General features: G+C 42.8%; 1 protein-coding gene across 2 annotated transcripts in view; it reads right to left on the reverse strand.

The window, feature by feature from the left end:
* Nucleotides 1-2,447: 2,447 nt before the first annotated feature.
* LUC7L3 (LUC7 like 3 pre-mRNA splicing factor) overlaps nt 2,448-23,729 on the reverse strand; it is a 39,983-nt gene continuing 18,701 nt past the window's right edge. The window contains exons 7-11 of one of the 2 annotated variants that reach the window (XM_073606802.1): nt 22,274-22,435; nt 19,867-20,186; nt 13,955-14,112; nt 4,422-4,612; nt 2,448-2,968 (exon numbers count right to left, since the gene is read on the reverse strand). In XM_073606802.1, coding sequence (XP_073462903.1) covers nt 4,455-4,612; nt 13,955-14,112; nt 19,867-20,186; nt 22,274-22,435 — 798 coding nt within the window. In that variant the 3' untranslated portion in view covers nt 2,448-2,968; nt 4,422-4,454. Of the gene's footprint in view, nt 2,969-4,421; nt 4,616-13,954; nt 14,113-19,866; nt 20,187-22,273; nt 22,436-23,729 lie in introns of both variants that reach the window. The other variant, XM_073606801.1, reaches the window with a different exon arrangement.

A 23,729-nucleotide genomic window follows, 5' to 3' on the forward strand; every position in this document is an offset into this window, starting at 1 on the left:
AGGAGCAGCTGCAGATGATACTTCTTTAATGATGACTAACAAGACAGAACACGTACGTGACACTCCACCCAGTGGATGCATGTCAGCCCTCAGTTCAAGGTTAAAGGGGTTGTAAAGGTATTTTTTTTTTCTTTAAAAATAACAAACATGTTATACTTACCTTCACTGTGCAGCTCGTTCTGCACAGAGTGGCTCCGAACCTGCTTTTCTGGGGTCCCTCGGCGGCTGTCTCAGCTCCTCCCCGCAATAACTAACCACCTTAATGCGAGCTCCCTCGCATGGTGGATAGTTATTGCGGGCGCGCTCCCGTGATACAGCCGGCGGCTATAGCAGCTCGCTGTATCACTCGGCCCCACCCCCCGGCGCGCCGCGTCATTGGATGTGATTGACAGCAGCGCGAGCCAATGGCTGCGCTGCTTTCAATCCATCCACTATAGCCAATCAGCGACCAGGCTGATTGGCTGAATGGAGGTCGGGAACGAGCAGGCGAGTTTTTGAGGTGTCAGGTAAGTAAAACAGGGGGGCTGGGGGCGGTGGTATTATCAAAAGTTTTTTCACCTGAATGCATAGAATGCATTCAGGTGAAAAACTTTATACCTTTACAACCCCTTTAACCCTAATTACAGTAAAACTGTGGTCCAAATAAGCAAGCTCCTGATGCTCAGCCTAAATGGCCTACTCACATTGTGAGTCTTTAGGAGCAGTGCAAATGCTGAGGCAATGCCACAGCTCTGAAAAACTGTAAAGCAGTTCTGTGGCCAATTTTTACCAGTAGTTAATGGGTGGAAAGCACCACAAGCAAAACCCATTGCCTGAAAGCCACTTTCTGGCTAGACCTGCAACATCTAGTCCAGTTGTGTCTGGATATGGCACTCCAAAGTCAGACTGAAGAAAGGCCTAGCAAAAGCTAGTAAAAAAGGTTGAACTTTTCTCAGCTGTGTCCTATGGAGTCACCCTTACATCCAGGGTGATTCATCTATACAATTGTATCAATCAGGGTATTTGACATGGCTTTTATGCTCTATATGTATTGTCTGTACATGTATATTATTGATATTTTGTAATAAAATTTATACTTGTATACATCGTTTGATCTGTCTATTAACGACCCCAAGGGGTTCCTCACCGTACCTCTGGTACTAGGTGTTTTTTCTATGTTTACATCCAGGAACTAGAGCTATCGCCCTACACTGCGTGAATCAATTAAAGTGCAGATCCCTGTAGCCTATGATTACAAAAACACTCCTCTGCGTCACCCCTTCCCTCGCCTAGCTAACAGATTAGAAGGGGACTGCACTGTCCACTGTTAGCTCTTTCCTGGGAGGACCACAAGTTCAGGGAAACAGCAGCACTAAAAAAGTAGTAAACCGGGTAAGAATGTTTTCAAAAGCTGAGGATTTATTACTACTTTAACCTCATCTTACTCCTGACCCAGGGATCTTTTTCATCAGGGAGTTCTCCTGTCAATTTACCTTAAAGCGGTTGTAAAACCTTACAGATCACTTTGACCTACAGGTAAGCCTAGATTAAGGCTTACCTGTAGGTCCAAGAAATCTCTCCTAAACCTACATGGTTTAGGAGATATTTGCAAAAAGACAGGCACCGCTGTCTACCATGCATGCGCCAAAGACAGCGGCACGCAGGCGCACTGAGCATGCCGCTGCTAATGGTGGTATGCCGTTAGTGGCGGCGCGCATGCATGGGAGTGACGTTATCGTGGCTCTGGCCAATCACAGTGCCGGATCCACGATACCCGGAAAGAAGATGGACGCTCCGTAGCAGAGGGGACAGCGGTGACATCGCAGGCTCCCGTGTCAGGTAAGTGACACATAATGGGCTACTATGCGATGCATAGTTGCCCATTATGCTTTACCTTTGCAGGGAGACAAAGAGGAAGTAAACCCATGTGGGTTTACGTCCTCTTTAAAACGATACTAAAGGCTTCTTTTTGGTTTAAAAAGAACAAACATGTTATGTTATACTTACCTGTTCTGTGCAGTGATTTTGCACAAAGCAGCCCAGATCCTCCTCTTCTTAAATCCCTTGCTGGCACTTGGGGCCCCTCCCTACTACCGAGTGCCCCCACAGCAAGCAGCTTGCTATGTGGGCACCCAAGCCAAACCACTCTGCTCAGACACAGAGCCGTAGCTCGGACCCATCCCCTCTCTCTCTCCTCATTGGCCCACTGACAGCAGCAGGAGCCAATAGAGGAAGAGTCCTGGACAGCCGAGGCTGTCGTGCAACATCGCTGGATCGAGATGGGGCTCAGGTAAGTAGTAGGGGGACTGAGGGGGCTGCTGCACATAGGATTTTTTTATCTTAATGCATAGAATGCATTTAAGAGAAGGAGGGAAAAAGCTGCGAACGGGTAGGGTTTGTATTAGTGTGAATTTGTGTACAATGCTCACTATATACTTTCTTGCCTGGCCATTGATAAACATTAGAGATGCGTTTCAAAGAAATATTTTATTTAGAAAAAAAACTGCACAACTTTAAACAGTGACACATTTATTTTAAAAAGCATTTCATACCAAGCCAAAATGACATCAGAGCACATTTACAAGAGAAATTAGAGGTTGCGTTTATAATCTATTTTCTACTAGTAAAAAAAAACAAATTAACGTGGTTCACAATTATCTTGTGTTTCCAAGTCCGAACAAAAAAAAAAATAAAAATAAAAAATAAAAAAAATAATAAACTTCTGATTTAATATGCAAGTCATGGCTGTTACACTTGCTTGCGTTTGTTTAAATTAATTTTCTTGCGCCCTGACATTTGGGCAACAACATTTAACCAGAGACTGTACTGAAATCGACTCTACAGAAATACTTCAGTTCTCAACGTAATATAGTTTAGAACCAACTCTAACCGAGTTTTAATTTTCATTTTACAGGTTCTGTCACCTCATTTAAAGCCCATCTTCGATTAAGACATCTTTTGAGGTCACCTTGATCTTCGCAATGCAGTCCTATTGGGTAAAATATGAAGAGAAATAAAACAAGAATGATAAATTAGTTGCCATTCCAAGAAACAAGATCTTAAAATCTAATCAAGGAAAACCAAAAATCATCTGGCTCTAGACTCGTCCCCCATTCTCTAGAACTTTCATGCAACAGGAACCAAAACGATCTAATGCTAGATCGGAAAAAGGGATCCGTGGAAAGAAAAAAAAAGAAAAATGTTTTTTTTGTTTAAAAATGTATCAATCTCAGATCTCTGCTTTTTCCATCAGAGTCCAAACAGCGGACTACCGTGTAAACTGCCCGATACAATTCCTCCTACCTGGTAGGAAAAATTTAAAGACATACCTCTGTAAAAGCTTGCACTGAATGTAACAAGTCGATTACTAGCGAGCATAGACAGATTTGCATTTAAAATCTTTAAATAATTTTGTTTTACTGACTGGGCATCATTGCATCCCTAGACACAGTCAAAAGAAAATTGCCAGAACTGTTAAAGATGTTAAGAACAGCAAAAGTCTAACATAAAATTAAAGAAAAAACTAAAAACAAAAAAAAAAAAAAAAAAAAAAAAACAAACCAAAAATAAAAAAAACACTTGTTTGTGGCTTTGCTTGGTAGACAAAGACAAAGTAAAACAAAAAATACACAAAAAAAAAAATAAGCTTATGCTATTACAGGTAACATCATTCAAACATGGATTTTGGAAGAAAGGAGTACCTTGCAAGAATACCTGATTAGTATGATTGAATCCTTGATTTTTAATTTGGCATTTTCAGGGGCCCGCTTACAACACCAACGCTGCATGAGGTATGGCAGACAGCTTGAAATTATTCATAAACCCTACACTTCGAACAATCCAATTCTACAGGCTCTCGAGTTACAGAACAAACTGCATTAGAATGCAAGGCAGTAAGGCAAATGACTCCAAAAACATCTTTCACAATTTTTTTTTTTTTTTTTTAAACAGCTTTTATTTATTTCTTTCAACAGTAATTTACGGCTGGTTTAAAAAGTGCCTTAAAAAAAATAAAAACGCGCCTCTTAAAATTAAACATTACTGCCGATGAATCAAAACGGTCTTTAAAACAAGGTTATAAAATGTATGATCTGTGTGTTATTTACGCCAGTAATTTATCAAGCAATTGAAAAACGGAAAAAAAAAAAAGAAAGGCTAAAACATTTCTGATTGAAATAAGTTTAAAAGATTAGAGATTCTGGGATGGCTTATGTGACAAAAGAGGACGCGTTATGGTGGCAGAGAGGGGAGGAGAGAGATTTGGATGGGCGTGGGTCACTACGAATACAGAATAAAGGAGATACCTCTACATGTGTGATGGGGCTACACAGCGCTCTCCCTTCATGGCAAGGCTTCCTGTCTTCATCTGTGCATACTTACGCTGCACCGTAACATTCTAGCAAAACATAAGAGCTATAAGAGAGAGGCACAAAAACACTTACCTCCGGCTGATCAGAGGTCAAATCAGATCAGTTTTAATTGGACTGAGTGTCACCTTCAGATTTTATGTCTTCGCTGGACCCGTTCACAGAGGTCAGGGTGGGCAATTCCTTGGAGTCGGATTTGCGAGATTCGCTTTGCCCATCTCGGCTGCTGGACTTGCCGCTTCTTCTGTCGTCGGAACTCCTTTTTTCTACTGATTGAGAAAACAGAGAAAATTGATTAGCAGTGGCTTACCAAGAACAAGATAAAACATGTAGGTCTGGAGACTGCCTCTTGCACATGTGAATGGGTATCTTGTATTAGCCACTTGACCTCCGGAAAGGTTTACCCCCCCCTCCCCCCCAACTTTCATAACCAGGCCATTTTTTGCGATACAGCACTGCGTAACTTTAACCGACACTTGTGCGGTCGTTTAACGCCGTACCCAAATAAAATGTATGTCTTTTCCCCACAGATAGAGCTGTTTTTCTCCCCCCACCCCCCCCCCCCCTATAAATTTCGTCACATTTAAGCCAATATGTATTCTGCTAAATATTTTTGGCGTAAAAAAAAAAAAAAAAAATCCCAATAAGTGTATACTGACTGGTTTGCGCAAATGTTAAAGCGTCTCCAAACTATGGAATATTTTTATTCATTTTTTACTAGTAATGGCGGCGTTTAGCGACTTATAGCGGGACTGCGATATTGGAGGACAAAAAAAAAAAAAAAAAAAAAAACGGACACTGACATTTTTTAAAACTGTTTGGGGACCAGTGACACGAATACAGGGATCAGTGCTAAACAATATGCACTGTCACTGTACTAATGACACTGGCAGGGAAGGGGTTAAACATCCGGGGCGATCAAAAACGTTAAATGCGTGTCTGACCAGTGTTTTACTACTGCATGCTGCACACCACACTATGTGGGGTCACCGAGCACCCCAAGATAATCCATCTGGCAAGTGTTTCCATCTTTGGTTTTGGGTCTACCCACCATTTCCTTCACCGTATATATATCATTTTTATCTTTTCTTTTTCACTTACACTTTTTGCATGCTAAATTCTCAAGCACCAGTTTCACCTCTGGCTTAGAACAGGTGATACCTCTCTGTTCACTCCATAGTTTTCCCTTAGTTTATTTAGGGCATGGTCACACTTATCACTCTGAGGGAGCTGCCATCTGTTTCACCACATTTACACTTATGGCCCATACACACGATCCGAAAATCAGACGAAAACAATCGGACGCTTTCGAATCGATCGTTTGATAAATCAGATCGCAAGTACAGAGCTTTCGAGAGCCGGTCACGTTAGGTCATCTGATATTATCCGGGCAGATACGAACATTTTGCTCATACGATACTAGATTGTACGATTTTCGTTTAATCAGTACACTTGTCGTCCAAAAACACACTACAACATATGACATCAATTCCAATTTTTTAAAGTTCTGTCGTAAGAGAATTTGTCACTTTAATAACCTCTCCATTTTCGATATGACTATAATGCAAAAAAAAAAACAAAACAAAACAAAACAAAACAAAAAAAAAAACGGACAATCTGTCATCTGGGCCATTAAATCTTTCACTTTATAGAAAGTTTTGGAGCCACTGTTTAGCAACTACACATTTGACAATATGGCGACCTTTAGCCTACTGGAGACTGCTGTATGTGCACCTTTGCCCCCTGTTGACCCCCAATGACCTCCCAGGATAGACATGAATGTCAGGCCCTTTTGTCAGCAATATCATTGAAGTTGAACTGCGTATCGTATGGAAGTTACTCTAATTTTTCCCCCTTTCCTGAATTTTAATGTTTTTCCAACTTAAACCATAATGGTGTCCTCATATATTATTGTTAACAGACACGTCCAGCATCCGCTCCTGATGAGTGGAGCCATCCAGGAAATGCGTCAAGCTGTTAGGATGCAGTTTCCATTTTTTTATATACGTGTTTTACTATATGGTCTAGGCCAATGTGATACTTTTTTTTTTTTTTTTTTTTTTTTTTTTTACACATGTACTCATTTATTTAAGACAGGATTTCCATCAAAGAATTACATATATGAAAGTACTCTTGGCAATAATTTTCCATTGTGCACGTTAATAAACCATTTCCAATCACCTAACTGGTCCCCCTTTGTCTATATTAATAGGGATGGAGACACATTGTTTGTGCCTCATTTAAAGACCCCCCTTCTTTTGCAGTGTTTTAATGCATTAAGATAAACCTTCTGCCTTTACAACTCCTCTAACTGTTCTTGATTAGGCATTATGTTTTATATATTGTTTTCATTTTCCTTTCTCCAACTCCTCCTCCCCCTTCTACATCTAACCATTCTTCTTAGCCATTTTCCTGCAGTTTTTTTAATTTTTCCTACCCCGTTTCCCTGAAAATAAGACCTAGCGTGATTGTCGGTGATGGCTGAAATATAAGCCCTACCCCCCAAATAAGCCCTACCCTATTTCCCCGAAAATAAGCCCTACCCTCAAAATAAGACCTACAAGGACTTTAACTAGGGCTTATTTGGGGGGTAGGGCTTATATTGCAGCCATCACCAACAATCACACTAGGTCTTATTTTCGGGAAACAGGGTAACAAATATTTAATCGCTTCAATACTGGGCTTTCTCACCCCCATCTTACCCAGGCCAATTTTCAGCTTTTAGCGCCGTCACATTTTGAATGACAAATTGCATAGTCATGTAACGATGTACCCAAATTAAATAATAATTTATTCCTCAAATCGAGCTTTCTATTGTTGGTATTTAATCACCACTGGGTTATTTTTTGCTAAAATTTATAGTTTGTCAGAAAATTTTGTAAATAAGTCATTTTTCTCCTTCACTGACGTGGCAGCACTGATGAGGAGGCATTAATATGCCACACTGATGGGCAATGATAGGCGGCACTGCACTGATCATCAGGGCACCGATTATCTGTACAGTCTACCCTGCGAGGAGAGCCGCTTACCGGCACTTCCGTATGAACATGTGATCAGCTATGATGTGACACAGCCCATCACATGGGTAAAGAGCAGCGTCATTGGCTCTTTACCAAGATCAAGCTCTCCCTGTGTCCCAGGGACACGGCGCGGGCACGCAAGAGCGGTGAGACTGGGGCGCTGCCATCCCAGAACAGGAGGGGATCCCACCGTCATTTTACTATACACTGATGTGCAGTATTGACGGGCACTAGTAGGTGGCAATGATTAGTAGCACTGGTGGGCACTGGTGGGGATGTTCCTGCAACAGAAGCTGGTTAACGGCTTTCTTCTTTTTTTCCTCATGCTGTCCGAGAGAGGGAAGAATAAAAAAAAAAAAAAGAGCCGATAAACGACTTCTGTTTACTTCCGTGATTATCGGTCACTGGCTGACAGCTGATCACGTGGTAAAGGGGCGCTGTGACTGACCCTTCACCCCGATCTGTGATCAGGCAAGTCCCGAGGACTCAGATCACAGAACATAGCCACCTGCACACAGGAACGGGACAACGTCCATGGATGCCCTCCCAGCATTTTAAGTCCACGGCCACGCTGTAGACGTCTTACGGCTATAGCGTGGGCACCAAGTGGTTAAGTCAGTAATGGGGAAAAATGTCAGCTCCAGGAAACGTATAGGCAATAAATGATGACTAGCCCTTTGATGGCTTTTTTTTTTTGGGGGGGTGGGGACAAATTCCACAGTTAGAGTGAAAGTAAACCCTCCTATCATTTTCAGCCAAGGAAGCTTCAATCTTGGCTTCGGTTTAATCTTCAACAGCAATGGTGCTACACATGTGATAGAGCTGGGTGATTTTCTCAAAAAAAAAAAAAAAATCTGCACTCGATTCACGATTCAAATCGAGTTTTTTTTTTTTTTTTTGGACACCGCGTCAGTCCTGAGGAGCTGCGGGCAGGAGTTTTTAGTCCAAAAACTCCTGCCTGCAGCTCCTCAGGACCGGCGCGGTGTCAGCTGCGGTCCTGGTGGAAAAAAAAAAAAAAAAAAAAATCTAAAAAAAAATGGATTTGCTGAAATTTTGAATTGATTTAACCTCTCAACTCGATTCAAATCGATTTTTTCCCCAGCCCTAACACGTGATCAGTTATGTAGGACACCACTCATTGAATGGTTTGACTGGTTGAGAGAACCACCAATGTAATAGTTACGGAAACGTAACGGTTTTCTGTAACTGTTAAATCAATGGGTTTACTAAAGCTTTAATATCCTCTTTAAGCAAACAATAACGGTGAAGTGATTCAGAATCCTGTAGCGAGAAGCTCAGTATGGCAGACATTGGCAGCATTCAAAGGCAGAAATCGCAGCATTTGTATTTCTCGTCCCCACTCAGAATCCTTTAATAATCTCGAATGACGCTATGTTCCAGACGCAGACTGTACACAGCATCTAGGCGGCTTCTGCCCAGCCCCCCGCCCCCTGGCACTACGTCATTTAACTATTACAGAGCCTCTGTGGCTCCAAAAGGCACCTTTGGCATTTGACAACAGAATGACAAGCAAGAAATGTAACTGCAGCTGCCTCTGCTGGATTCTTGTATCTCTAGGCAACTTGCTCTCCGTTGTCCCTTTTCTGCCCAGCTTGGAGCATTCCATGTTTTCCCACCAGCCCTGGAGTGTGCACGCATTCTTCAATGAAGGAAATAAAAATCCTTGTAATGGCTGCAGCAGTTATGCAGATCCAGAAACACATTCAAAGAGCTCGAAGGAAAGAAACTTGTGATTTTCTTGCCGCCACAAAAAACATGGAACACTACTTGTGTATGGAGTGGTCAATAGAGAATTTTCACCGTGAATTCGTAAAAGAAAGAATTAAACTCTGCAAAATAAATTTAGAATAAAAACAGGCTCCCTGCAGGTTTATGCACAGCATACTAGCACATTAGGACAGACTTACCTTGTCAAAGGATGCCCTCCGGTGCACAGGAGTTTCCATCCCCCCAGTTTGTCCTTCAGGGTTGACTGGCTGCTTGAGTGGCTGGGCCATGATGATGTCACTCCTACACATGCGCACGGGAGTCACTTCATCATGACACAAAGTGGGTGCCATAAATGTACTCGGAGCTGCGCATGCACGCTGTTTAGTTAGAATCACCTCCCAGGGAACACAGTTAACCCCTAGATCGCCCCCTGCTGTTAACCCTGCCAGTGACATTTTTACAGTAATCAATGAAATTTATGTAGCACTTATATTATTAATATAATGCCAACGGTCCCAAAAATGTGTCAAAATTGTCCGATGTGTCCACCATAATGTCGCAGTCACGATATATAATAATAAAAAAATAAATAAATAAAATCGCAGATTGCCGCAATTACTAGTAAAAAAAAAAAAAAGCTATAAATCTATCCCCCATTTTGTAGATGCTATAACTTCTGTGCAAACCAATGAATATACGCTTATTGCGACTTTTTTTTACTAAAATTATGTAGAATATATATCGGCCTAAACTGAGGGAAAAAAAAAAAAAAAAAAATGGGGATATTATAGCAAAAAGTACAAAATAATGTGTTTTTTTTCAAAATTGTCGCTCTTTTTTGTTTATAGCGCAAAAAATAATAAACCGCAGAGGTGATCAAATACCACCAAAAGAAAGCTCTATTTGTGGGGGAAAAAAAAAGGAAGTTCCCTTCACCGCACAATTGTCAGTTAAAGCGACGCAGTACCGAATCTAGGGCTGAAACAACTAATCGATTAATCGACAACTAATCGATTATGAAATTAATCGATTACTATTTTCATAATCGATTAATCGGCCAGTAACATAATGGGGTTGAAAAAACCCTAAAATGAGCCCTTTATAGTACAAAAAGAGCAAATAATCGCTACTGTAAATATTACTTTCAGAGTTCTACACTAAAAAATAAAAACCCTTACAGTAGTGATTATCTACTATATAGGGCTAATTTTAGTTTTTTCACCCCATTATGTTACTAAACGTCTTAGACCTGGTTCACATCTATGTGTTTTTTGGTGCTTTTTGCAGAAACGCACTACAGTTCATTCACATGGTTTCCTATGGGACACATTCACGCAAAACGGTGCTTTTTTGGTTCAATATACTTCAATAGAGAAGCTGCAGAAAAGCATGTAATGCGTTTTTGCAGCAATATGTGTTTTTTAATCTGCCCAACAACAAATTGGCCCAAAAAAATGCAAAAATGCAAATCGCAGCAAAATCACGTGCACAAAAATCAAAATGCACAGCAAAAAGCACTGCAGAAACAGATGAAAAGCAAACTGCATAGGTGTGTACTGAGCCTTACGCTGGCCACACGGATCAATTTTCAGACGAAAATATTCAGACGAAAAATCTTTGTACATTTACTGAATGAAGAACGTTCTTAAAATTACATTTTTTTGGAAGGAAGACATTGTTTTTGTTTTTAATAAAAACATTTGATCACTGAGTCTGATGATATTTACCAGATTCACCCTTTAATAGTATATACAGTATATATCCAATAATAGTATATACAGTATATCTCCTCTAATAGTATATAAGTATATCTCTTCTGTCTGTTATTCTCAGAGATTAGATATTTTGCTCCCTAACCATATAGTTGGTTATTTATATTTACCACTGCATAGAGATATTTAAGAATAAATTACCTTTTTTTAAAACTGTACACATTAACTAAATTATACACCACACTTTTTTTTAAGGTTATTAACCGAATAATCGATTAATCGAAACAATAATCGGCCAACTAATCGATTATGAAAATAATCGTTAGTTGCAGCCCTAACCGAATCGCAAAAAGTGCTCTGGTCAGGAAGGGGGTAAATTCTTCCGGGGGCTGATTTGCTGCTGCTTTAAAATGGACATTAATTTAACTTTATGGCAGGTTACTATTTAAAGCAGAACTGAAGGAACTTTTATTTTTGGATAGATGGATAGAGTTGAGGGGGGGGGGGGGGGGGGGGGGGGGGGGGGGATTAGAAAACCTTTGAGGTTTATTGCTGTGTCCTCTTATTTTTCCCTCTTGACCGTGGTCACCGAGAGGGAAAGAAAACAGCCAAATTTTGGGTTGTCACCAGAACAGGAATAGAGGGGAATCTTCAAATGGGGACACTAGTTCTGGCGACCCCGGTGACAACCATGAATTTTCCCCCCTCTATCCCTAGGTTAGCTATGGAACAGGAGGTGAAGGGAAATGTTCCCAATGGGACTGAAAGGGAAAAAAAAAATATAGCAGGGGTTAAAACCCCTTCTTACTCTATCCAAAATGTGGAAAAAAGTTACACTTTAACATTAATTTCATGTATTAGATGTTTGTGTGTGAATTTTATAATAGAGCGTAAAAACAAAATATAACTAAAAAGTAAAAACGGACCCCAAACCATTACATTTTGCCTTATAGATGAATTCCAGGCATGGTATATATTTACAGTCACACTGTATAGAGAGAAAAAAAAAAAATATATATATATATATATATATATATATATATATATATATATATATATATATATATAGTTTTCTTACACACACGTACACACACATATCGGCCACTTTATTAGGTACACCTGTTCAATTGCTCGTTAACACAATTTGCCAATCATATGGCAGCAAAGCCATGCATCTAGACATGGTGAAGACGACTTGCTGAAGTTCAAACAGAGCATCAGAATGGGGACTTAAGTGGCATGGTTGTTGGCGCCAGGCGGGCTGGTCTGAGTATTTCTAAAACTACTGATCTACTGGGATTTTCACGCACAACCATCTCTTGGGTTTACAGAGAATGGTGGGAAAAAGAGAAAATATCCATTGAGCGGCAGTTGTGATAAGGAAAATGCCTCGATGTCAGAGGAGAATGGGCAGACTAGTTTGAGATGACAGAAAGGCAACAGTAACTCAAATAACCCCTCGTTACATCCAAGGTATGCAGAATAAAATCTCTGAATGCACAACACATCAAACCTTGAAGCAGATGGGCTACAGCAGCAGAAGACCACACCGGGTGCCTTTCCTGTCAGCTAACAGGAAACCGAGGCCACAATTCGCACAGATCACCAAAACTGGACAATAGAAGATTGGAAAAACGTTGCCTGGTCTGATGAGTCTGGATTTCAGCTGCGACATTCAGATGGTGGTCAGAATTTGGCGCATGGATCCATCCTGCCTTGTATCACCGGTTCAGGCTGGTGGTGGGGGGTGTAATGTTGGAGGGATATTTTATTGGCACACTTTGGACCCCCTTAGTACCAATTGATCATGGTTTAAACTTCACGACCTACCTGAGTATTGTTGCTGACCATGTCCATCCCTTTATGACTACAGTGTCCCCATCTTCTGATGTCTCCTTCCAGCAGGATAATGCACCATGTCACAAAGCTCCAATCATCTCACCACTGGACAATGAGGTCCCTGTACTCCAATGGCCTCCACACTCACCACATCTCATCCAATAGAGCACCTTTGGGATGTGGTGGAACGGAAGATTTGCATCATGAATGTGCCGACAAATCTGCAGAACCTGCGTGATGCTATCATCTCACTATGGAGCAAAATCTCTGAGGAATGTTTTCAACATCTTGCTGAAACTATGCCACCAAGAATGAAGGCAAAACGGGGTCCAACCCGCTACTAGCAAGGTGTACCTAATAAAGTGGCCGGTGAGCGAACACACACACACAGCCGATGCCCCTGGAAGCTGGAAATCTGGCTAGATGAGCTGGAGAGGCGGGACAGTGATGTCACGCTCTTTGCCTCATCCACAGATTTCTTTATACATATTCAAAAGAAATGCTAAGCGTTCTCCAAATGGTGCTTGTGCCAAGTGGCGGAGGTCCTGTGTTCACAATGCCCGAGGCCGACCACTCTGCAGGGGACCAGGGGGATGAAGATCAGTGAAGTAGTTGTGTCTACCAGGATCATCAGCTACGTATGATATATACACACACACACACACAGTTACTACCCTGTTTCCCCGAAAATAAGACCTAGTGTGATTGTCGGTGATGGCTGCAATATAAGCCCTTCCCCCCAAATAAGCCCTAGTTAAAGTCCTTGTAGGTCTTATTTTCAGGGTAGGGCTTATTTGGGGGGTAGGGCTTATATTGCAGCCATCACCGACAATCACACTAGGTCTTATTTTCGGGGAAACAGGGTATGTATAAAATATAACATGCCTGGAATTAATTTTCAAGGCCACATTCACACAGCTGGTTATTTGAGCCACCAGATTCCAGGGGGCAAGAACTGGAGGACTCTTGCAGCTGGAATGACGGCGATGCCTCGGTCATTCCAGCTGAGAGAAATCTGATTTTTTTTTCTCCCCCTGGAATCTCACTGCTGTTCGCATGTTGCTGCACATGGAGCAGATGGCTGCAGTTACGGATGAAATCTGAGCCTGGAAAATCAGCTGTATCCAGGTTTGGACATCTGTCCCTAATCTGCAGCTATCCTCTATATGTGGCTACATGTGAATAGCAGCAGCCGCTGTCACCCGGCATGCCTCAAGAATCCGCTGATTCTTATTGCTGGAATCCGATGGGCACAGGTAAACAACCAGCCATGTGAAAGAGGCCTACAAGAAAAAGAAGGACAAACCTTTCTCCTTGGATATGCGCTCGCGTTCTCGGCTCCGACTCCTGTGTTTGTAAGACTTGCGTTCCTTGCTCTTTGACCTTCGCTTGTCTCTGCTGCGTGATCGGTGTTGTTTCCTTTCTGTCCGATTGTGACTGCGGCTTCTCTGATGCTCTCTACTCCTGTACAAGGAGGGAATAGGAGAAAATACAATTATAGAATATAAAAGCACCCTGTGCTACCTCTAGCAGTTAACCATGTGAGCAGTGCCTTGGCATCACATTCGTGATCATCAGCAAAATTATCTGTTACCATTGCCATGCAGGCAGAGCTTGTCAATCAGCATCTACACCTCAATATAAATGCCAATCATCTGAGATGAAGTAACCAATGACTTGGCAAAGATCACATCACCTTTCAACAACTCAAATCACATTTTTTCATTTTAGTCATTTTTCACTCTCTATCAATTCCTTGTAAGATTCAAGATCTTCGTTAGAATTTAGCAAAAAACACCCAAGAAACAATATCTCACATCAAAATCCTACCATGTGTTAGCTGAGCAGCGATTGTGTTTTGTTTAGTTAAGAATATGTAGCTTTCAGATAATCTGTTATTAGTACTATGTTATGCACATGACTATGTGCACCGGTTGGCCGGGGTATGCCCCAATGGCCCTGTTTTGTACTGTCAAGGAAAATTTTCAATAAAGAGAAATTTCAAGAAAAAAAAAAAAAAAATTTAGCAAAAAACACAGGCTTGTTTACATTAACTACTTAAGGACCGAGCCTCTTTCTGAGATTTGGTGTTTACAAGTTAAAAACTGTTTTTTTGCTAGAAAAAAAAACAAATCTAAAATGTTTGGGGGTTCTAACACCCTAGAGAATAAAATGGCGGCTGTTGCAATACTTTGTGCAGCGGTCTTACAAGCGGACTTTTTTTTTTTTTTTTAATAAAATTAAAAAATAAAAAAAAAAACAGTAAAGTTAGCCCATTTTTTTTTTTGATATTGTGAAAGATAATGTAGCGTTGAGTAAATTGACACCCAACATGTAACGCTTCAAAATTGCGCACGCTCGTGGAATGGCGACAAAAACTTCTACCCTTAAAAATCTCCATAGGCGATGTTTAAAAAAAAAAAAATTCTACAGCTTGCATGTTTTGAGTTACAGAGGAGGTCTACGGCTAGAATTATTGAATTATTGCTCTGGCTCTAACGATCGCAGCAATACCTCATGTGTGGTATGAAAGAGAGAACGCGGGGGGGTGAAAGGCAACTCTCGATCTGTGAATTTCTGAACAATGCAGTGGACCTCAGTCCAGTAAGGGAGCAAGAGGCGACAAGACCAGAAGATATGGAGGTTCCTCCCAACACCTCCAGCACTTGTCTGTGCTCTGAGGGAACATCCTACGGATCCTCACCGGTGTGTGTATTACCACCTTAGCACCTTATATCCGGCCTCATGGTGGTTGGCACAAAGCAAAGTTTTACTAGAGAAGAGAATAAGTCTCTCCACTTGCCTCTCCATGAATTGAAGTCCCAATTCCTGCCCTGACTTAGATACATAGGGAGGTTTGAAGTTTGGGGTGGGGGGAGGTGCGCCAATAGCAGTTGGTAAGTCTGTGAGACCACATGGCGTATAGGGGACTTTTCCAGGCACAATAGCTCGAAGGCAGCGAGTCTCTTCCGGAAGGGTTCTGGGGAAGGTAGAGAGCCCACAAAATTGGCTAATTGGAGTTTTTGCCAGAAGGAGAGACCCACCAAGGGTTGGTCATCCATGATTTGTTGCCTGGTCATCCACTGTCCATTTGTGAGGACATGACGGGCATGGTGTCTCTGAAGCTCCTTTAGATCCTGGAATCTGGGGTCAACGGGTCCTGGACTGAAGGCTGGGTTCCCCACCACCAGGGTGAGCAGAGAGGGAGTGGGCATGATAGAGAAGTCGCAAAAGGCTTTTTGGGCAATCCACCATGTTTCACCCACAGTGGGGCGGTCTAAAATCCTTGGTGCCAGAAGAATTTGCCTCAAAGGCAACGCATCCAGCTGGACCCCTGCCAGGAGTGGTTCCACCTGAACTAAATGTTTCGGGGGACCATGGCGACACCAGTCCAGGACTCATGTCAAATGGCAAGCCATATGGTACATGTTGGCATCCAGCAAGGCCATGCCGTCTACCGCTTTTGGCAGTCGCAGAATAGGCTGGGCCAACCTATGGTATTTCTGGGCCCAGAGGAAAAATAGGAAATAACACGGTTTACCGATTTGAGAAAGGAACTTGGGATCCGGACAAGGAGGGCCTGCAGGTGGTATAACAACCGAGGCATAATGTTCCTTTTTACTATGCCGCACCGACCGAACCAGGAGAACAGGCCGTGCTCCCAGGACTTGGTCTTTTAATGTTAATGGCCATCAACAGAGGAGGGAAATTGAGGGAGAAAATATCCTCCGTCCTACTCGGCAAAAGGATGCCCAGGTATTTGATATGTAATTTTGCCCATTTGAAGGAAAAAAAAAAATCAGACTATAGTAGCACAGCCATGGAGTCCGACATGGAGATGTTTAGCACCTCCGATTTCTGGTAATAGATTTTGAAACATGCTAGTACCCCCATATGTCTTCAATTCTTGTAGGAGGTTAGGGACAGACACCCGAGGGTTGGATACAAAGAATAAGTGGTCACCCGCAAACGCCGCGAATTTTGGGGACAGCGCGTCATCCAAGCGAAAGCCCATGATGTTTGGGTTCTCCCTGACTGACCGAAGGAAGGGTTCCAGGGTCAGGATAAAAATTAAAGGGGACAGGGGGCACCCGTCTCGTCCCATTAGCTATCCCGAAGGATGAGGACCTTCACTTGGGCCTTCGGCTGAGAGTAGATGGCTTGCATCTAGTTCATCATCCGTTGGCCTAACCCCACGCAATGAAGGGTCTCGAACAGGAAGGGCCAGTTCACTCTGTCGAACGCCTTTTCAGCATCAGTCGAAAAAAGCAGCACTGGATTAACCAGGTTAATCGCCTTTGTAGTGTTGTCCCGAGCCTCTCTCGTGGGTACAAATCCCACTTGGTCAGAGTGGACCAATTGAGGGATCAAATCTATTAAGCGTAGTGAGAAGACTTTGGTGAGGATTTTAAGATCCACATTAAGGAGCGAAATCGGACGATAATTCTGGCAAAGGAGAGGATCCTTGCCCTCCTTCGGGATCACTGTGAAGTAGGCCTGTAATGTGTCCTCCGGGAGGATGGCCCCCTCCCCCACGGCATTATACGTCGTAAGGAAATGTGGAGTCAAGAGATCCCCAAAGGTCTTGTAGTATAAGAGGGAATATCCGTCCGGGCCCAGGGCCTTGCCGGATTGCATTCGGGCTAACGCCCGGGTCACTTCCGCAATGGAAAGCAGGGCCTCCAATGCTGCCAACTCCTCAACAGACGTGGCATTTCTGACTTTTGCAGGTAATCCCTTATGGCTTTGTGCTCTGATGATTTTCCCCTCTGAGGATGGGTGCGGCTGACTAGCTGGCTCTACATTGGAGGAGAAAACGTTCCTCAATTCTCTGGACACCTTTTCCACCACCTCTGGGGTCTGGACCAGGGAATCATTAAGTTTCCACATCCACTGTTTGGGGACAGGAGGTAACAAGTCAAAGTCCAAGAGAACCGAAGCATGGTCCGAGAAAGAAATGGAGCCAACCAAGGCAGACACTACCCTGGACAGCAATGATTGGGGCAACATGAATAGGTCAAGGAAGTAACGATTTGACATCGCTTCCGCCCTGCAATGATATGGGGACGGGTGGGGGCTCTATTCCCCCTCACTCATCTCCATATCTAACAGGACCAGATCACCTCCGCTGCTACCAACGGCCACAGTAAGTGGTGGAGAGCACCAGAGTGCGGCGAGAAGGGGGGGGCCCCTCTCCCACCACCGATAAAAGTGATCTCGTGGCGAATCTGGCGCAGAGACCACTTTTCTCTTGAGGCAGACCGCCCGCTGAAGAAGTGGATACCGGGGTTATGGTAGCTAGCTGCTGCCATACCAATGATATTCCTCTTCAAAGTAGCAACGTAAAACGACGGCAGGCGGTCCGTAAGTGGTTAAACATATAGTATCTCCTTTTATACATAGTAGTTTAACCTTCTCCCACCATGTAGTAAAAGGACGGCGGGCAGGATCCCCTCTCTTTCTGGGACATCGCATGACGTCACCCCAGTGTCACCGCTCTCGCAAGCCCGCAGCGGTCGCGCTTGGTAAAGAGCCGATGACGCGGCTCTTTACCCAAGTGATCGGCTGTGTCCAAATCACAGCGGGTCACATGTAAACACAGAAATGCTGTTTATCAGCTCTCATCGCCTCACACTGAGGAGAGCCAATAAGCGGCATCTCCTCCCAGGGGAGACCTGTACAGGTAATCATGGTACTGATCAGAGCAGACCCATCAGTAACACCAATTAGCCCCCCTCATTGACACCAGTTAGTGCCTGCTTTAGTGAAGGAGAAAAATTACATACTTACAATATTTACTGACAGAAACAAAGCCCATCAGTGCAGGAGGAAAATTACCTGTTTGCAAAATTTTATAACAAACTATGAAAAATTATCCCCCCCCCCCCCCCCCCAACATTTTCGGTCTTCAGCAAAAAAGAAAAAACCCCAGTGGTGATTAAATACCACCAAAAGAAAGCTCTATTTCTGTGAAAAAAAGAAAAATTTCATATGGGAACAGTATTGCATGACAATTGTCAAAGTGCAAAAGCGCTAAAAGCTGAAAACTGGCCTGGGGGAGGAAGGGGGTGAAAGTGCCTAGTATTGAAGCGGTTAATGACAGCCGCCTTTACGTTAAAAATAACTGCACTTTAACCACTTCAATACAGGGCACTGATTCAGCGCTGTCACACTGTGAATGACCATTATGCGGTCATGCAAAAAAAACTGTACCCAAATGAAATTTTTATATTTTCTTCTTTTTTTTTTTTTTTAAACAGATAGAGCTTTCTTTTGGTGGCATTTAATCACTCACGCAGATATACTGTTGCTTACAATGAGGCAACTACAGAGAATGCCCCTTGGGTAAATAAAATGCAACTGCAGGAAATACCCCATGGATACAAACCCAGCTGCAGGGAATACCTCTATGGTACAGAGAGACAGTGAAAGGGAGTACCCATAGGGCTGCCTCTGTGAACCCAGGGGTATACAGAGGCAGCTGTAAAGAATAAAACCCCTAGCATAGAGGAAGCTGCAGGGAACAATAACCCTAGGATGCACAGAAGCAGCAACAGGGAGTACCTCTACAGTACACAACTTTGTCCACAAGGGGGCAGAAGAACACAGCAGTGTCACTATACTCTTACCACAAGAAGACAGCACACTAAGGTTCATAGTTCTGTGATGTTAGCAGCCCAGAATGACACTCTGTAGTATCTCCCCTCCCAACCTATGTTTAAATTTGAGGTCCCCTAAAAAGCCTCTCATTTATCTGATTGAGGGGGGCAGAGAGGCTGATGGTAGGAGCTCTCACGCAGCAGAGCAATGAACTATGTCCTGAGTGACCACTCCACCACTCTGTACATAGTGCCTTCAATGCATTGCTGATTTTAGCAGTGACTCTGCCATAACTGACAAATCTGTTTAATTATGGGTGCATCCTGCATCCTAGCAACACGGCGTGGCCACAATGGGCGTGCGAGAGTGGCCGTTCTGGGACACCGTCCCAGAACAAAAGTCGCACCGCCCCGCCATCATTTGACAGTGGGCAGGCGGCAAGCAGTTAAAGTTACATGGTCACAATAAGGAAAGAAGGAAAAAAAAAAAAAAAAGAAGGGGGATGCGAAGTGCTGATCATCCACTGCTGGAAGGTTTCTATTTTCAAAGTAAAGGTGTGGTGACTGTCCCCCCTCCCCTCAAGGAGAGAAGGTGAAGAGCCCATTCCTCTCAGTATACCTGCTTCTCTTCCTTTCCCGACTCCGGGACCTCTTATGCTCACGAGACCGGCTAACTCGTCTGTCCGATGTTTTGCTGGAATTTCGGCTACGTGAACGGCTTCTTTTGCGCTTCTCTCTCTCACGGGTCCTCTCTTTTTCTCTCTCTCTCTCCTTCTCCTTTTCCTTCTCTTTCTCCTCCTCATCTCGTTTCCTCTTCTTTTCCCTCTCTTCCCTCTCTCGCTCTCTTTCTTTGTCTTTATCTTTATCTTTTTCGTCTCGTTCTTTCCTTAACCGATCCGGTTCCCGCTCAGGTTCTACTGATTTTTTTCTTAATTTTTCCTTTGGAAAACAAAAATATACCATTATTACACGCCGAAATAAGAAAGATTTTGAATGCAACAATTATGATAGTCTAAAAGTAGGAGTTCTTCCCCTCACCCTGCCACCCTTGTTTCCTTTACCCTCTGTCCTTTCCAATGTTATTAGAATTTATGTAAATCCCCATTTGTAAATAAATCAAACCCTTATTTTGGGATTCAGTTGGCCTTCATTAACTCGCTTGCTGACCAGCCGCCGTCGTTACATGGCGGCAGGTCAGCTCTCCTGTGCAAATCGCGGTATACAGAGGCAGAATGGGGGATCTGCATTTGTAAACAAGGCGGGTCCCCATTCTGACAGGAGACATGACATGACAGTAGATCTACTGTTCCCAGTGATCGGAAACCGTGATCTCTGTCATGTCCCAGCCAGTCCGGACACACTGAGGGAACACATTTAACCTCTTGATCACCCCTTTAAGCCCTTCCCTGCTAGTGTCATTTTTACACTGATCAGTGCTATAAAAATGCACTGATCAATCTAATAATGTCACTGGTCCCCCAAAAATGTCATTTGGGGTCAGATTTGTCTGTCGCAATCCCGAAAAAAAAAAATAAATAAAATAATCGCAGATCGTCGCCATTACTAGTAAAAACAATTAAAAAAAAAAAAAAATTAAAAATAAAAAGTCCCTAAATCTATCCCATAGTTTGTAGACGCAATAAGCTTTGCGCAAACCAATCAATATACGCCTATTGCGTTTTTTTTGTTTTTTTTAACCAAAAATAATAATACATATGTTTTTTTTTTAATTTTATATATTCTTTTTTTCTAAATTGTCACTCTGTTTATAGCGCAAAAAATAAAAACCGCAGGAGGTGAGCAAATACCACCAAAAGAAAGCTCTATTTGTGGGAAAAAAGGACGTCAATTTCGTTTGGGTATAGCGCCGCACGACCGCGCAATTGTCAATTAAAGCGACGCAGTGCCGTATTGCTAAAAAAATGGCCTGGTAAATTAAGGGGGGCAAATCCTTCCAGGGCTGAAGTGGTTAAACTAAAGCTGGTCATACATTATACAATTTTCTTATTTAATTTCCTTTAGCTTTACCTTCAACCACGTAGTGCAAAATAGTTTGATTGCTTTTTTTTTTTTTTGTCTGTTTACCATATAAGCAGGGTGGATAAAAATCATTGATTTAAAAAAAAAAAATTACGATCTTTTTTATTTATTTAAAGCAACATTTTTTTATCAAATTTATTTTAATAAAATGATTTTGGAGTAAAAAAAAAAAAAATTATATCTAAAAGATAGTTTTCTATTTAAGAAATATTAATAATTTTATTTATTCAGCATGAAATGAGCTTAGTTATGTAGCATGAGGCTCTGTATATTCTGCAATAGTTACATTTTTTTTTTACACTAACACTGTACTAACGACACTGACTCAGAAGGGGTTAACATCTAGGGCAGGGGTGTTCAAACTATGGACTTCCAGTTTTTCAGGAACTACAATTCCCATCATGCCTAGTCAAGTCTGAATGTCAGTTTTACAATGCTTCATGGGATGTGTAGTTCCGCAACAGCTGGAAGGCCGTAGTTTGAGGATCCCTGATCTAGGGGCAATCAAGGGGGTTAATCATGTGCCTAGCAATGTATAACGTGTGCTGCTTTTATTTTACCATCTAGCTGTTTTTCTCCCTGCGTTGCAGGGAGAAGAAAAAGCCCGGTGGCTGTTCACATTACACTGTTTTTTGTAAACACAAACTGTGTGTGATTAGCCACAGCCGATCAGCTAACTTCAGCCAAAATCATTGGCTGAAATCAGCTGTCAAGCTTGTGCCGTGTTCAATCACAGCACAGGTTGGGGGCTGGGGCACACGCTGAAAACTTGGAGGCAAGACAGTGAAGTACAGGTATGTTGTCCGGCCTAGCTGTGCTGCCTGCATGCAGTAAATTGACTGTAGGCAGGTGGCAAGTAGTAAGTCAACAGGCGCAAATAATGTAGCTGCTAACTTTTAGGTCTTTTCAATGAAGTTAAGACACCTCAAAGAGCACATTGCATAGCCAGGGGAGTCATGCTGCGTGTATCATTATCATAGACATACCTTCAATTCCTCCACAGTGCTCTTAATTTTGGCATAACCCATGTGCTGTTTCCCCATGAGGTGATCGTCCACTCGGGATTGAGCATCTCCGACGATTAAAAAGGCACCGCACACTTCACACACCTCCATCTGCTTCTCCTGGGCTGCAAAACTCTCAATTGTCTGCAAAAGTTAAGAAAACATTTTATGTTAGGAGAGATAAACCAAAAAAAGGAGCTCAGGGCTAATATGCAAAAAATTTTAAAAAAAAAGGGATCTGTCAGATCAGTGCAGAATAAAAAAAAAAAAAAAAAGAGCTCATATGTGGAAAAAATCATGTGAGGCAGATGACCAGCTTTATCATTTGTCCGATTTCTATTTCTCCTGAACCCCAGTGGTGAGATATCCCCACTTCACCCAGCGGTTGTCTTTTCCTGATAGGTCCTTATTAATGTATAGAAGAAAAAAAAAAAGAAACTGCTGAAGGAGGCTCCTTTCACACCTTGTGCAACTTAGGACCCAAAGTTGCAGGACATGTAAAATGCTCCTCTTTGAAATCTGGCTCTGTGACTGGCCGGAGTCGTGGGAGCCGTCAGTCATGGCACTTGCTAGTGAAGAATCGGCATGGGAGGGCCATTTCTTCACAGCGCATGTATGTGCCAATGACGTCAGCGCTAGCGTATATATGGTAAATATCTCCTAAACCAAGTAGGTTTAGGAGATATTTACAGTACCTACAGGTAAGCCTTATTATAGGCTTACCTGTAGGTAAAAGTGGTGTAAAAGGGTTTACTAAAACAAACATCCAGGCGCATAGACAAAATCCCAAGTAAATAGAGAATGAATGGAGCTGTGGCCGCTGCTGTCCTGAACTCATAGACCAATGAGATGGAAGCAAACAAACAGGGGAAAGAACAGCCCTGAACAACAGAGACGATAGATAGATAGATAGATAGATAGATAGATAGATAGATAGATAGATAGATAGAGATGAGAGGGGGGGGGGGAGTAGATCCTCAGGTACAAGACAATAACACTTTATTCTATTGGAAGTGAAGATAATCACTAGAGCATACAGCAGTCTGAAAACAGTCATACAGGGACCTGGATTTAGAGCCGACAGTACCTGGAGCCACATGGATGTCACAGGGGCTCAGGGGAGAAAACGCTGAGCCGTGGAGCAGGAGGTAACAGTAGCGCCACTGGCAGAGGGGCCCGACCAGAACCGTAGGGCAAGGGGTCCGATGGAGAGGGAGCCACAACTGTAGGAACCGGTAACCAAACAGCAGCTTGGACTGCGTCCGATGCTCAGAAGGAACATCACAGCCTGGCGGAAGTCAGACAAGGAGGTCCAGAAACTACCCTGCTGCTGAGACCGATCAGAAATCGCTGGTGCCAGAAAAGCAAAGAGGACCCAACACACTGCTGACAGGAGGAACTACATGTTTCGGGGTAACTCCCCCTTTTCAGGTTATCC

The sequence above is a fragment of the Aquarana catesbeiana genome, linkage group LG12 (genome assembly GCF_042186555.1).
Source record: "Aquarana catesbeiana isolate 2022-GZ linkage group LG12, ASM4218655v1, whole genome shotgun sequence".
Classification (NCBI taxonomy): Eukaryota; Metazoa; Chordata; class Amphibia; order Anura; family Ranidae; genus Aquarana; species Aquarana catesbeiana.